The following is a 15,542-nucleotide window of genomic DNA, read 5'->3' on the forward strand; positions in this document are numbered from 1 at the left end:
CCTTCAGCTCTGGGGCCTAAAGTTCCAAATCTGTAAGGTGGGATAATAACAGTACCAGCCTCAGAGGGTCCTACTGAGTCCATGGGCATAATGCACTTGACATAGTGCCTGGCAGGCAGCAAGCCCTGCTTGGGCATTCACTGTGGCCAGATGCCGTGGCTGCTCTTCATACGGGCTCTGTGACCTTAGAGTCACCGTTGCCTGCCTCTGAGTCCAGCGCCTGCCCCCTTCCAGGTGAAAGGAGATGCCGGCCCAGTGCCAGCTCATGTGTGCCTGATCTTCTACTCCTTCCAGATTTCTGAATAAAGGGAAAGTGCCTCCACAGGTGTGGTGGGCGGAGAGGACCCCATCCAGACCTCCAGGAACAAGACCTGCTCTGGGTGCCACCAGTCCAACCTAGCCTGCCCCATGGCCTGGCAAATGCCTGAAGTATTTCCTCTCTCCATGTTTTCCTGATTTATATATGTCTGACCCTTGAGCTCAGGTCCCTCTGTCCCTGCCACGTGTAAAACCCCTTTTATCGGGCTGGGATTTGGGGGACAGATCATGGGGTCTGAGCCGGTGGTGCCCCATGCCCAAGGGTACTGGAGGTGCCCGGCGTTCTAAGGCCTGGATGGTGTCCTGTGAAGGGAGAGGCTCCAAGAATGAGACGGGGAGAGAGGAGGAGGGCTGTGGATCAGGAAGGCAGAGGGAGAGAAGGGGGCAGAGATGGAAGCGAGGGGGGCCCGAGGGGAAGAGGGCAGGGGGCACCGGGAGGGAGGGAGAGAGCCAGGGCCCGAAAACCAGAGGGAGCGGAGAAACAGGGTGGTTGGGGGAACGGAGCCCAGAGAGCGAGAGGGAGTCAGGGAGACCTGGAGGGAGAACAAGAGACTGAGAAGGAGCCAACACACGCCGAGTCGGCGGGGCAGGGGCGGTGGGTGCGGCAGAGACAGGGAGACATCGAGATGCGGAGAAAGCGAGGAAGAGAAGAAACCAGCCCGCGTGAGGCAGGCCCGGTGGCCGGAGGGAGGAAGGGGCGGGAGGAACGAGCGTCGGCGGCGTGGGCAGCGCCGGGAAAGGGAGGCTGGGGGCGCGACGCGGGAGGGCCCTGAAGGGCGCGGGGCGGCCGGACCCCCGACAGCCGAGCGCGGCCCGGGGGTCGGGGGGCGGGGCGGGGCCCGGGCGCCTGCGGAGGTGGGCGCCGGGCGCTCGGGGAGGTGGGCCCGGGAGGCGGGACGCGGCCGGGCGCGGCGGGGGCGGGGGCGAGGGCGTGTCCGCGGCGGAGCCGCCCCCGGCCCGCCTCCGGGCTGCGCGGCGCGGCTGAGCCGGGCCGGGGCGCCGGGGCCGGGGGCCGCTGGCGCGGGCAGGAAGCTCCTCACGGCCGGGGCCCGCCCCCCGCCTCCCGCCGCCTCCGGGCTCCCGGCTCCCGGCCGCGCCGCGCCCCATGCACTCTCCGCGCCGCGCAGCCCGCGCACGCCCGGATGGCTCGTCGCGCCGCGGGCGGCGCACCCCTTAGCGCCCGGGCCGCCGCGGCTAGCCCCCCGCCGCCGCGCCCGCCATTCCGGGTCCCGCCGCCGTGCCCGCCGCTGCTGCTGCTAATGCTCCTGGGGGCGGCGCGGGCCGGCGCCCTGGAGATCCAGCGCCGGTTCCCCTCGCCCACGCCCACCAACAACTTCGCCCTGGACGGCGCGGCGGGGACGGTGTACTTGGCGGCCGTCAACCGCCTCTACCAGCTGTCGGGCGCAAACCTGAGCCTGGAGGCCGAGGCGGCCTTGGGCCCGGTGGCCGACAGCCCGCTGTGTCACGCCCCGCAGCTGCCGCAGGCCTCGTGCGAGCACCCGCGGCGCCTCACCGACAACTACAACAAGATCCTGCAACTGGACCCCGGCCAGGGCCTGGTGGTCGTGTGCGGGTCCATCTACCAGGGCTTCTGCCAGCTGCGGCGCCGGGGCAACATCTCGGCGGTGGCCGTGCACTTCCCGCCCTCCGCGCCGCCCGCCGAGCCCGTCACCGTGTTCCCCAGCATGCTGAACGTGGCGGCCAACCACCCGAACGCGTCCACCGTGGGGCTGGTGCTGCCGCCGGCCGCTGGCGCGGGGGGCAGCCGCCTGCTCGTGGGCGCCACGTACACCGGCTACGGCAGCGCCTTCTTCCCGCGCAACCGTAGCCTGGAGGATCATCGTTTTGAGAACACGCCCGAGATCGCCATCCGCTCCCTGGATGCGCGCGGTGATCTGGCCAAGCTCTTCACCTTCGACCTCAACCCCTCCGACGACAACATTCTCAAGATCAAGCAGGGCGCCAAGGAGCAGCACAAGCTGGGCTTTGTGCGCGCCTTTCTGCACCCAGCCGACCCGCCGCCAGGCGCCCAGTCCTACGCGTACCTGGCTCTGAACAGCGAGGCGCGCGCGGGCGACAAGGAGAGCCAGGCGCGGAGCCTGCTGGCGCGCATCTGCCTGCCCCGCGGTGCGGGCGGCGACGCCAAGAAGCTCACCGAGTCCTACATCCAGCTGGGTTTGCAGTGTGCGGGCGGCGCGGGCCGCGGGGACCTTTACAGCCGCCTGGTATCCGTCTTCCCTGCGCGCGAGCTGCTCTTCGCGGTCTTCGAGCGGCCGCAGGGGCCCCCAGCGGGCCGCGCGGCTCCGGCCGCGCTCTGCGCCTTCCGCTTCGCCGACGTGCAAGCTGCCATCCGCGCGGCGCGCACCGCCTGCTTCGTGGAGCCCGCGCCGGACGTGGTGGCAGTGCTCGACAGCGTGGTGCAGGGCACCGGGCCGGCCTGCGAGCGCAAGCGCAACATCCAGGTACGCCCAAGTGCCGGCCGGCACGCGAGCTAGCAGCCCAGTGGTCCGGAGGGAGAGCGTGCGGGTAACTAGGCGCGTTGCGCGCTGAACGGGTCACAGGTGTAAGCGTGCCGGGACCCAGATGTGCGTGCGTGGAGATCCAGGTGTGTACTGAGGGCCACGGGTGCATGTGCGGGGGACCCACGTGTGCTCGTGAAGATAATGGTGACAGCCCAGGTGGGGTTACCGGCATGAATATGACCTAGGTGGGCACGTGCTTGCACTCAAGTGAGTGCTGGGATACAGGTGTGCGTACCTAGGTGTGAGGGAGGGGTGCAGGTTGCAGATGGTTTCCCTGGTGTGCTCTGAAGAGCGCCAACGTGCACATATAGCCCTGATGTGCACGTGAGGTTCATAAGGGTCCGCTCAGAGCTCAGCAGATGGGTGCATGCCTCACAAAAGGTGTGTTCTGGGCGGGCTGTGTGTCTGGGCTGCCATTGGTAGTTGGCAGTTGTGTGCATGGGTGTGGCAGGTGCGCACCAGGGCCTTGCAGATGGTGGGTAGTGAGGGGTGTATACTGAGACTTCCGTATCATGGAAGCTGGGTCATGCAGGAGTGAAGGGCAGGCAGGGGGTGCCATAGGGTGGGCGTGGTGCGCAGTGAGATGTATGTGGCAGAGGACACAGGTGTTTGAGAATCAATAGCTATTCTGGGGAGGTCGCTGGATGACAAACACGTATGTTCCTGAAGCCAACTTTTGTTCTCTCATTCAACACATATTTATTGAGCACTTAGCATGTAACAGGCATGGGGCCTCTGGGTTAGACAGTACCACCTGTGAAATGCCTACTAAGTGCGTCACATGGCATAGCTCTCCTGGTGCTCCCAACCCTCCCAGGTAGGCTCTATTCCCCGCATTTTAAAGAGGAAGAAGCAGGCACAGAGAGGTTAAGTAACTTGCCCAAAGTCACACAGCAGGCAACTAGAAGAGGCAGGATTTGATTCTAAGCTGTCCAGCCTCGGCATCTGTATTTGTAACACCACCAAGCTTTTGCTGCCTTACAGACATGGACTCAGTGTGTGCATGGGTGGATTCCCAGGAGGCTGGGTGGAGAGGTGCTGGGCCAGGAAAGTGTAGGCAGCTGATAGGGACTGTGCAGCACCAGGGTGTACAGGGAGCAGGAGGGGGCCGAGGGGCTCAGGAGAGAATGGGGGAAGCAGGCTGGGGACATGCCAGCTGGGCAGGAAGGGAGCACAGGGTTCTGGAGCTTGGGTGGGCAGTGGTGAGGAAGCCGGCTTGGGGGAATCAGTGTGTGTTGACCTGGGGAGGGTGGCATGACACAGGGGTGCAGAAATGGGCAGTTCCCCTGAAGGAAGCCCACCAGCAAGGGGTCACTTCTTCAGGGGCCCTGGAAGGCAAGGCCCTGTGCCTTTCCCGCTCTCGCCATCCCCATCTGAATCTGGGGAGTCCATTTTGGTCCCAGTCTTTGCCACCAACTGGGAGCCTCAGTTTATCCCTCAGCTAAATGCCAACTCAGCCTTTTGGTGATTATGGAGCCCTCCCTGGGTCAGGCCCCCCATGGCCCTTCCCTGTCCCTTGTCCATGGTCCTCAGGCTGGGGCAAGAGTCCCAGGAGGTTAATTATTCCCCTGTGGGTGTGCCCAACACTGGGGCTTTGAGATGCAGATTCCTTCTCCTGCTGTCAGGATCCTGCAGCTGCCTATCTCCTGGCGGACCAGCTGCCCCGAAAATAAAGTTTACAGTGAGTGAGAGGGGCAGACTGTCCCAGGGAGTGGCTCTGTCACCCGCAGGTCAGGGTTGGCCGTTCACCATTCCCTCCCCGAAAGCCACGTCCCCCAGAGGAGACCAGCTTTGTCTCCCGGGGCCTTGGAGCTGGAGGGGGTGAGTAGAGAGTCAAGCCCTGCTCTATGGAAGAAAGACAAGCCCCTGTCAGGGCAAGGCCGAGGTTGAGCCGGCCCCGGGGCCTTCCTCGGGCCTTTCCAGGCCCTGTGTCCATCTGTGAGTTGTGAGTTGAACCGCGGATTCTTCAGGCTGCTGCTGCGGTCTCCCCCTCCCCCTCTGACAGGAACGTCCTGGTTCCCACGGTCCCTCATCCCCAGCCTGGCCTGCTTCAGTGACTCACTCTGCCGAAGGGGGCTGAAGCTTCCCTTCCCTTAGGGGGCAGGGCCTCTGCAGGGACACAGCCCCAGGGACAGAGTGGCCAAAGGCCTCCTCCCCACCCCAAGGCGGGGCGGATTCCCGGCTGTCCCTGGCCACTCTCTTTGTGTCTTCCACACTCCTCTCCCCTTCCCTGTGCCTGGCTGTGGGCACAGGCCAACGCCGCTGGGCAGTATCTCCCTGACGTCTCCAAGGCCACAGGGGCCTGGGTCTCTGGAGCAGCTGTGCATGGGGTGGGGGTGGGGAGGGTGACTGTTACTCTTGCTCCAGGCTGGTGCCAGCTGCCCCCTTACAGGCTGAGAACTTGGACTTTGCATCCCAGGTTCAGATCCTACTCTGTCACTTCCCAGCTGTGTGACCTTGGCAAGTAAGTTAACCTGAGCCTCAGTTTCCTCATCTGTAAAATGGGGGCAAGAAAAACAAATTTCTAAGGATTGTTTTAAGGGCTAAATTAATTAGTTGATGTAGAGCGCTTTGTTACCTGGCACCTGGTTGGCACCTGGTAGGGGTCTGCTGGCCTTGTTATTACCCCAGGTGGCATTATCAGCTCAGGTCTGGGCTTGGTCCTGGGTAGCACACAGTCACTTATTTTGGCTCATTTTGCAGCAGGAAAGACCCCACCGTCTCCCACATCTAGCCACAGATGGATGCCACAGTAAACATTTCCTAAGCCCCCACTGTGTGCCCAGCCCTGTGCTGTGCACCGGGGACCAGTGGTGACTCATTTAGTTTCTGCTCTCGTGGACCTGCAGGCAAGCAGGGGAGGATGCATAGGTGGCCGGCACTCACAGTCCACTGGACGGTGCTGTAATGGGAAGACCTGGGCAGGAAGAGAGGCTGGAGAGGGACATCAAGGCTTCTGAGGGAAGCGATATCAGAGTGGAGGTGGATAGATGAGCAGGAGGAGAGGAAAGGGTGCAGGCAGAGGGAACAGTCTGTGCAAAGGCCTGGAGGTAGGAAACGGCGCAGTGAGGTAGAGCAACTGAAAGGCAGTCAGTGGGGAGTTGGGGGCAGGGACATGAAGAGCAGGCTGGGCAGGGCTAGCAGCTGCAGGATGTAGGTGGCTATATTGCGGAAGCAGGACTGTATATCCTAGGGACACAGGGAGCCATTGAAGGTTTTCACCAGAGGAGGGATATGATCTGAATGAGCACCTCAGTTTCTTCCTCTGTAGAATGGGAATAATTATAAAAGTACCCACCTCACAGGACTGTTGTGGGGATTAAATGAGATAATACATGTCAGGCTCTTAGTAAAGCACCTGGCATGTGTGTTTGCAATTACTGTGATTATTTTTAATGTAATTACTTTCCCGGGTGGTTGGTGAGAAGGAAAGATGAAATGCAGGGAGAGGAGTTGGGATTCTGGTGCCATCTTCCAGGCAAGAGGTTCACTCATTCATCTGCAGATATTTCTTGATAACCTACTGTGTGTCAGGCCCTGTGGTGGGCTCTGGGTGCAGCAGTGGAGGTGGCAGGCTTGGTCCTCAGGGGGATGTGCTGGGCCTGACCGGAGGGCATGGAGGGAAGCAGTGGGGTCAGGACAGGTCTGGATGCCAAGATGTAGCCCCAGAGGTGGGCACGGACAGGACGGAGGAGAAGGAAGCTGCTCAGTCTGGTGTCAGGATGGGAGTCGGTGCCACTGGGGCAGGAGAAGAGTTTGGTTTGGGGCAGGGGACCCTGGGTCCCCTTCCCTTCCAGCCCCATCTGGCCTGACTTCTTCAGCACCAGGTGGTCTTGGTGGGGCTAGATGTTGGGGCAGGACCCTGCCCTTCCATCTCTTCTCCAGGGCCAGCTGCTGTCCAAGTGAGGGGGCTCAGCCAGGCCTCTAGGAACCCAGCCTCAACCCCACAGCTCCAAGCCTCAGCCTGGCGGCCTCAGACACACCAGCTTCCCACCTGGCAGGCTCAGTGCTCCGTGCTCCATCTCTAAGACAATGGAAGCTTAGCCTCTGCCGAGAAGGGAGATGCTGCTGAGGTGTGAGGGAGGCTTGTCCCTGCAGCCTTCGGAAGGCCCCACCTGACCGCCTCTGACATATTCGGGGCCGTTGGACTATTCTGAGAGAGCGAGTGGGAGCCCAGCCTCCATTGCATGTGGCTTGGATCCCTTTCCTCACTTCGTGTTTGAGGTGAAGGCGAGGTGGCAATTGCCTTGTTAGGTATCAAGGGGGGAAACTGAGGCACAGGGTCACCCAGCAGGGTGAGGGCTTGCTGAGTCTAAGCCCCTTCCCTGAAACTTTCCCCTTAGCCTTTGAATGACCACACTGTTTGTATTTTTAAATCTGAAAGAAAAGCGACAGCCAAATGTCAGTGATACATTTTCAAGGTGTCTTTTTATAGTAAAGGTGGAAAAAAAACCCTCAGGCAGTTTTAAACTGGCATGTGGTGGGTGGGTGCTCATCATCAAGAAGGCGTTTTCTGAACCAATTTCGGGGCTGAAATGCTGGGTGGAGGTGGAGGGAGACAGATCTTCCAAGGTGGGCTTTACATGTGGAGCTGGGCTGGGGGCTGGGAGTGAACTCCCCATGGTGCAGGTTCAGGTGGAGGCACGTGGCAGGACTTAGGAGAGGGGGTCGGCCGGGATGACCTTCTGCCCAGAGAGACAGACAGGGCTTGGACCAGGGGACTGTTACCATCCCTTCCTGCCCTGGCCACTTCACTGGTCTCGACTCCCAGGTCTGTGAGGGTAAAGCTGACGTGGAGTCCTGTTCTCCTGCCTGTAAGCTGTGTGGTCCAGGGAGAGTCATTTACCCTCTCTGGGCCTTGTGCTTTGTCACTATAAAATGGGATGTGAGCAGATTAACATCTCACATGCAGAGACCAGGAAATGCCCCTCAGAGGTGTTAGTACCAGGAGGAGAAAAATACATCTGAGAAAAGTATTTTCAGTGTGTGGAACAGCCCGAGGGACAGGGAAGCTCAGAGGAGGGAGGGTCAGGCCTCCGGAGGGGATGAGATCAAACCATCAAAGGTGCATAGGATGGCTGAGCCTGAGGGCTGAAGGTGAGCGCGCTGGGGAGAGCTCAGGCAGGAAGACAGAGGCTGAGGTTAGGGCATTGGCTGGGGTCCCCACTAGAGGTGCTCAGATAGGCCCTAGAGGGCTGGAGGGGAAGCGCCCTCCCAGTGCTCTGAGCTGAATAATAACCGTCACTGAGCACCGGCTCTGAGCAGGGGCGCTGTGCTGGCCCTTCCCAAGCACCAATGTGTTTGATCTCAGGCCCTGGAGAGGTAGGAAGTGCTATGTTTGCAGACGGAGAGACTGAGGCCCAGGGTCACACGGCTGGTTAGCAGGAGTGGGGATCTGCAGACTGATGTTCTGACTCCAGAGTCCATGCGCGGTGATGGCTGGTGGTAGCTGGGAGCTCTCAGCTGGGGCTTCTGAGGTCACCAGCCTTCTCACGGAGATCTGGGTGGGGCTCTTTGTCCAAAACCCCATTCTGTGAGAGCGCCTCCAAGCAGCCCCGATGGAAGCCAGAGCTGACACTCTGCAGTGACCCAGTTCCAGAGTGGGGTGAGGCTGGCTGGGCGTCTGCAGAGGCCAAGCCATAAGCTGGGGGCCTCCTGAGGAAGTGGGGAGGCAGGGAAGCACCTAGTTGCATTCATCTCTGAAAATGTGATCATCTAGACTTTGGAATGAGTGAGCCCCCTGGCCCTTGGAGTGTGCAAATGAGGGATGCAGTCAGTTTGAGTGGTGACTTGACAAATGCCTTTCAACTTGGGCCCCAGCCCTGGTCTGTGCTGGGTCCCAGGACTGGGCAGGGCCTGGGCTGGGCAGGCCACCTCCGCTCCTCCAGGGCAGCACTGGCTATGTGGCATTTGCTGGGAGGGTGGATGGAGGATCTGTCAGGCCCTGGCTGTGCCCGCAGGTGAGGCCTGCCACACCCAGGCAGGCCCAGAGAGGTGGATGAATGTGGGCCCTGGTGCCAACTCCCTGGATTCAAATCCTGGCTTGGACCCTGGTGTGGCTTCAGGCAAGTCACTTGGCTTTTCTGGGCCTCCATTTCCCCATCTGTGAAGTGGGCTCCACTAGGGAAGGAACGGAGGCCTGGTGTTCAGCGGAGGCCCTGCAGAAACACCCTGTCCATGAACCCGATGTGCCACCCCAGGCCCTGTTTCTCAGGAGATAAGAAAGCAGGCTGGGCTCCGTGCTCTGGCTGCTGGAGGGAGAACAGACATGGTGTGTATGGAAGAGAGCATGAGTGTCTGAGTTCCCAGGGCTGAGGGGTCTCGGGCTCCTGATCTGGGCTGGGATGTGGGGTAGTAAGGAGGCCCTCACTCTGCTACCAGCACTGCTTCCATCAGCAGCATTATTTTTGCTATTATTTCTTAGGAGCTTTACATATATAGTATATCTTTTAATGCCCCCAGAAACAGAATGAGATGAGAGTTAGCACCAATACACAGAAAGGGGAAACAGAGGCCCAGAGAGGTTAAGTACCTTGCCTCAGGTCACATAGCGATGAAAGGTAGCCCCGTCTGGCTGCAGAGTCGTGCTCATCATCTTTACTCCCAGGTTTCCCCAAAAGCACAGGGTGTGAGCCAAAGGGCCCTTGAGGTCACAGCAGGAAGGGAAGAATGGGTCCATTTTAAAGGTGGAGAAACTGAGACCCAGGGACATTATGCCCCTGCTGGGGCTGCTCCCAGGAGTAGTGAGGACTTCCCAGCAAGGCCTGCAGATTCGCTCAGCTCCAGAGCCAAGCACAGTTGCAGGCTGGTGTCAGGCCCCCCAGGTGTGGGTTCCTGTTCACCAGGACCAGCACCTCCTGGGCTGCATCGCCAGCCCGTCCACACTCCCGGTGGAGGGCACTCTGGCTGTGTGGGCAGGGGCCCAGCTTAGCTGCGTGGCAGTCCCCCAGAAGGGATGAATCAGACCCTGCCCCTACCCTCTAGGAACCCAGAGGATCAGGGAGGAGATCGTGACAAAGACAGGCTGTAACCAGAGCTGCGCACTGACCAGCCTCGTCTGAGGGAGGGCGGAAAGGCCTCCTGGAGGAGGAGGACACTGGAGCAAGACTTTGAGAGACAGGGCTGGGGAAGGCATTCCAGACGAGAGGACCCAGCAGGGGCAAAGGCCCAGAGATGTGGCAGAACATGGTTGGGTAGCGGGTAGCTGGCAGAGATGAACTGAGAGTGTGGGGTCTGGGGTTCAGGCCAAGTGTGCTTCAGGGAGCCAGCAAGGCTTCTGGGGAAGAGCAAGGTACAGTGGGTCTGGTTCTGGAAGGGACTCCGTGGATGCTGGCCCCAAATTAGTCTTGCCAGGTGTTGGCAGGAACAAGAGACTGTCTCCCGGATCCCCCACGGTGGCGGGACCAGGTGACTCCCAAGGGCTTCTTGAGCTCTGACAATGGTGTGGGATTGCCATGGAAACCAGCCGTCCCAGTGTGGGGACAGGCCCAGAGAGTCTCCTGGCGCCAGCCACGTGGATTTGGATCCTGGCTACCCCCAGAGTGTGGCCATTCTCTTCTTTCTAAGGCCCAAGCGTGAGCCAGAGCCGAACCCCACAGGCCGCCTGGCTGGCCCTGTGCCGCCCACTCTCCTGCTGATACTGGATGCCACCGAGGCCTGCCGGAGCCCCGCCCAGCTCACCACCCTTCACCCTGAAACAGGATCAGTCACAAGCTGGAGGAGGGAGGGAGCGCGCAGCCCCACTACAAGCCCAGCGAGGCCCCGGTGGGGTGGTGATCATGCAGCTTTCTGTTCTGATCGGTAAACAGTGGGGCGGCAGCGGGCAGAGGCCTTAAGGTGGACGCCTGGCCCAGGAGAGGAGCTCAGTGGGGATCAGTAGTCACTGCTTCCCTCCTGGCCCCTCTCAGGGCTTGTCCGCTGTCTGGGAATGAGGTGATTAAGCCCTCCCGAAGTGGCTGTCTCCTTGATGGGCCTCAGTTTCCCAGCTTGCAACCACGGGCCTTTCCATTGCCAAGTGGGCAGACTCCCAGTCACTGTTCACAGCACCCAACAGAACAGAGGGTGAGGAGGCTATGGTTAAGACTGGCACCATCCTGCCTAGGTTTGAGGTTCGCATCTGGCCATTCTGGCTCTGTGACCCTGGACAAGTCACTTCACCTCTCTGTGCCTCTGTGTCCTTTGCTATAAAGTTGCACCACCTTGTTAGGGTGTTGTGAGGGTTAAATGAGGTTGTATAGGCAGAGGTCTCTGCACAAGGTAAACAGTGGGTGCCTGTTGTTTGCTGACACCACCGTATCGTTATTATTGTGAAGCTGTCCCTTCCTGACTTGGGGGTGGTCTCTGAACTAGAATGTGTGGGCAACTAGAGAGAGCCACCCATGTGCCACCGCCATGTTCCCACACACGGGACCTGGTCCAGAGGTGTTTGCTGGGGCCCCAAGCCAGCTCTGTCCCCTTGGCTGTGCGCACAGCAGTTAGAGGATGACTCTGGGACCAAGGCCAGCAGCCCCAGGGGACAGGGAGGAGGGCGGCTGTGAGTTCCAGTCTCTGGGGCCTCAGTCCCAGGAGGAGGAAGGTGGAATGTGCCGGGAGAGGCAGCTGAGGCTCTGGGCTGCTCCTGGTCTGCACCCCCTTCAGGGGAGAGGCCGGCTCAGGATCTCAGGGCTGGCGGCCGGAATGACTTTTCCCTTCCAGGGAAGGAGTCCTCAGCTGCCCATCCCACACTGCGCTCCTGTGGGACCTGGGGGGAGGGCTGGAAATGGGTCCAGGACGGGCCAGAATGAGAAACAGCTTCGAGAAGGGGGAGCTGGGTGTCTGGGGGGCCGCATCCAGCTAAGAAAACAATGGCTGCCTGAGTCAGCTGCTGCAGCGGTGGTTCCCAGGCAGGCCCTGAGCAGAGAGGCCCCGGCCCACTCCACACCCGGCCTGCGTGAGGGCAGCGCTGCTGGTCCGGCCTCACGTGCTCTGCTTCAGGAAGTGGCGGCCTGGCTTGTCCTGGGGGGCACCCCAGTCCGCAGGCGCAGTGACCTGCAAGCCAGTTAGGAACATTTATGAGCACCCACCACGCTCAGTAGTGCGGGCTGCTGTGAGCAGAGATGGGCATGCCCTGTGGGGGAAGGGTGCTGTTCTCACCCCCATTTACCAGTTGAGGAGACCGAGGCTCAGAGAGAATGGGGTGTGCCATGGGGAGTTAAGAGCCATGAGACTTTGGCAGGTCAGGAGCCTCAGTGCCTCTGTCTGTGAAATGGGGACACAAAAGTGTGCTCTTGGGGTGGCTGTGCCATCCCTCTGCTCAGTGTCTGCACACAGCGTAGCCTGGGGCTGTGTCTGGCTTGGCAGCAGGGCCCCAGGGCCAGTTGCCTCGGGGCAGACATATTTTGCACAGGGCAGGCTGCCTGGCTGGTTCCCAGGAGCCTTCCAGATGGTGCCCAGCTGGACTGGATGACCTAAGTGGTCTGCAGCTGGGTGACCACCTCCTCCAGAGATGGAGTCAGGGAAACTGAGGCAGGCCTCTCTGAAGGGTCTGCCCAAGTTGCCCCATCCATTGCCTTTTGTTGGTTTTTCCTGCCTGCGTCAGGCAGCTTGGAGCCAGGCAGGGAATTACTGCGCTGTGTGTCCTGAGGAAGCTGCTGCCCTTCTCTGTCCTTTGGCTTTTCCAAAGAACTGCATTTTCCCCTCAGCTCAGAGCCAGGCCTCCTGACTATTCTCTGGCCCAGTTGGCCATTCTGTCCGCTGCCCCTCCAGGAAGTGAGCCTCTTGATTGCCCATTGGGCAGTACTGGTATTTCCTTTCTTGGCAGCAGGCGGCTTCCTCCTTGATGTGGGGTCTGTTGCCAGAGGCCCCCTCCCAAGGCCGGCACACAGTAGGCCCATGGCTCATTTCATGCCTCAGCTTACCCTCAGTGAAGGTGTCAGCTCAGTGGAGCTGTAGCCCTGCAGCTGAGGTTCCCATGTGCTCTGAGAGGCCGCACAGGTAGCAGTGGGAGGGAGGATTTGGGTTTGCACGTCTCAGGTGTGGCTTCACATCCTGACCTCACCAGGTGCCCTTGGGCAACATTAGGAGCACTTCCCCCTTTAATCTCAGCTTCTGAAAAAGGCTTTACAGGAAGCAACAGTCCAGCAGAGGTTAGTGGCCTTTCTATCTGGGCCTGGCTTGGAGGCCTCCTGCAGACAGTGCCAGTCAGACTCCCACTGCATACCTGTCGGGTCCTTGCTTGCTCGCTGCCCCTGGCCCTTGGCTCTGGGCCTTGTCCTGGCCCCTCCTCGGCTGTCCAAGCTCAGGGAGAAGGAGTTGGCCTGGACAGGGGGTTGAGAGAAGCCACGGGGTGGGGGTGGGGGTGCAGGCCAGGCAGAACAGGGCCTTGAGGGCCCAGGAACAAGTAGGATTATGTTGAGGGTACTGGAGATCCACTGAAGGCTGTTGACCTGCAGAGGGTACACAACCTGCTTTGCATTTTTTTAAAAAAACTTATTTCGGAATAATTTTAGATTTATAGGAAAGATAATATAAATTAGAATGATAATACAAAGCATTCCCATATACGCTTCCCTCAGTCTCCCCCAGAGCTATAAGGTCTAACATTACCGTGGTACAGTAGCTCGTCAAAACTGGGACTTCACTCACAACTAAACTCCAGGCTTTACTCCAGGGGCATCCTTCCTCTTTCCCAGTGGCCCATGTTGCATTTACTGCTTCACATTTTAAAAGCTCCCTTGGCCGCTCTGGAGGGTGGGTGGGAGGGGGCTCATTCCAGTGCCCAGCGTGAGTGTGGTGCTTGGAGGCCACCTCACGGCCAACTGCTTAATACCCACAAGATTGTGCGCTTTCAGCTCCTGGGCTGTGAAACCTCACTTTCCCAGGATCACGGTTCGATAACAATCAAAACCTTGAGGCAGGAAGTTTCCGTAGCACTAAAGCCCCAACAGCCGGTGTAGTCTGTACCTGGGGCGGAACCACTGGGTCCCTCAATCTGCCGGAGGCCCACCATTGACGCCTCATCCTCCTCAGAGTGCCACCTGCCCTGGGTGTGAGGTTTGATGGGGTCTGCAGGCAGGATGTGGGAGGCCTGAGAAGCTGGGCCCTTGAAGCCCTGCTCCAGCTGGCTTCCTGGGGAGAGAAAGTCAACACAATTACAGTTGGTAGTGAAATCAATATGTCAGAGTTTTAATGGGAGAGTGGGCAGAGCTGAGCTTTGGCCCCAAGAGGCAGCCAGCTGGAGAGGGAGGGGGTATCTTGCTCTCAGGAAAGAGCTGAGACTAGCCGCCCTTATTGCTCAGCCCATTTGGAGAGGGATAAACTGAGGTTTTTACAAGAACCAAAAATAGCAGGCAATTGCTGCCTTCACCTGAACACTTGTCTCCCTTATGTTTTCACACACATAGTAGGCACACAGTTGACCCATACTTCTCTAGCACCCAGCATGGAAATGTTGCTCTCAATCTGTATGCTTGGAAAGGAAGCAGCTGAATGCAGGCATTCACACTTTAGTCAAAATTAGTTCCCTTTCTTTAGTAAACACTTGCCCCAGAGCACAGCCTCCACCCTGGAGAAGCTCACGCATATGCTACTATGACAAATGAAAGTGGTGACCAGCACGGTGCCACCACAGAGAAGGGGAGGTTTGTTTTTTTTTTTGAGCTGCATCTTGAAGCAAGCTAAAAGGGCCTGAAGGGTCAGGGGAACTATGAGTGGCTCAGGGGTGGGAAGAGCATTGGCTGCTAAGGGAACAGCACAGAAGAGTTTCAGGACCTGGAGGGAAAATGTGGCTGCATGGGAGGAGCGGCATAGATTGGTGTGGTGGGAGCAGAGGAGAGGAAGACTTGAGGGCTGCAGTAGAGGCAGATCACAAAGGGGGCGGGGAGAGGGGTTGCAGCTTACATCAGGGAGGGGCTCTCAGTTTGTGCTTGGAAAGGCGGCCTTCCTGGGTTGGCAGGGGGCCTGCTGTGACAGTCGGCCCTCCCTCTGCTCTCAGGGGAATGAGTATTTTGAAAGACCTTCGCTGGGTGAGACCTGAAGGAAGGCGGAGCTATGGAGGGATTTCAGCGGGATCATCCGGTCAGGGGGGAATTTGGGGCCCCTGGAGCTAACTGCCCCTGATGACCAAGCTTGGCTGAGGCCACACTCCCCAAGCCCACTGTGCCCCTTGCCCAGGCCCGCAGCCCCTTCCCCCCGGCAGGGGAGGCCCTTCCTGCCTGCCTGGTGACAGTGGGTCCCAGCTTCCTCTTTTCAAGTCCGTGTGCAGCCTTGTGATTTCCCCTGCCAGTTGGGGGCTCAGCTTCCCCCACAGAGCACAGATCATTCAGAGCAGCCCATGGGTTACTTCTCCTTTAATTTTTTTAAAAATATATTTTATTTTTAGGATAAGAGAAAAAAAGTCGGAGGAAAGGCTTTTTAGAAAATTCCTTCAGTGCAGAATTAATGGCTTGTGAACATCAGGGCAGGCAGGCAAGGGCAGGATTCCCAGAGTGCTCCTCCCACTCCTGCCGCCCTGGCCAGCAGATCACCCTGGCCCAGGACCCCCACGCTGGCTGGCGGGCTCCCCCATCCCAGGGGCCAGGGCAGAAACCCCAAAGATGTCGTGCAGGGCCTCCCAGGCTCCTGTTCCTTCCTAGAGCTCAGGGAGGAAAGTCTTATCCCCTGGGCAAGGGTTTACAGTTTTAATTTTAAAACAACTTATTATTTAATGACACAAGCAATCCATAT

General features: G+C 59.4%; 1 protein-coding gene across 1 annotated transcript in view; it reads left to right on the forward strand.

The window, feature by feature from the left end:
* Positions 1–1,315: 1,315 nt before the first annotated feature.
* Positions 1,316–15,542, forward strand: part of PLXND1 (plexin D1) — a 48,756-nt gene continuing 34,529 nt past the window's right edge. Inside the window, exon 1 of the mRNA XM_057506383.1 lies at positions 1,316–2,780. Coding sequence (XP_057362366.1) covers positions 1,461–2,780 — 1,320 coding nt within the window. The 5' untranslated portion in view covers positions 1,316–1,460. The remainder of the gene's footprint in view (positions 2,781–15,542) is intronic.

Source organism: Manis pentadactyla, chromosome 1 (genome assembly GCF_030020395.1).
Source record: "Manis pentadactyla isolate mManPen7 chromosome 1, mManPen7.hap1, whole genome shotgun sequence".
Classification (NCBI taxonomy): Eukaryota; Metazoa; Chordata; class Mammalia; order Pholidota; family Manidae; genus Manis; species Manis pentadactyla.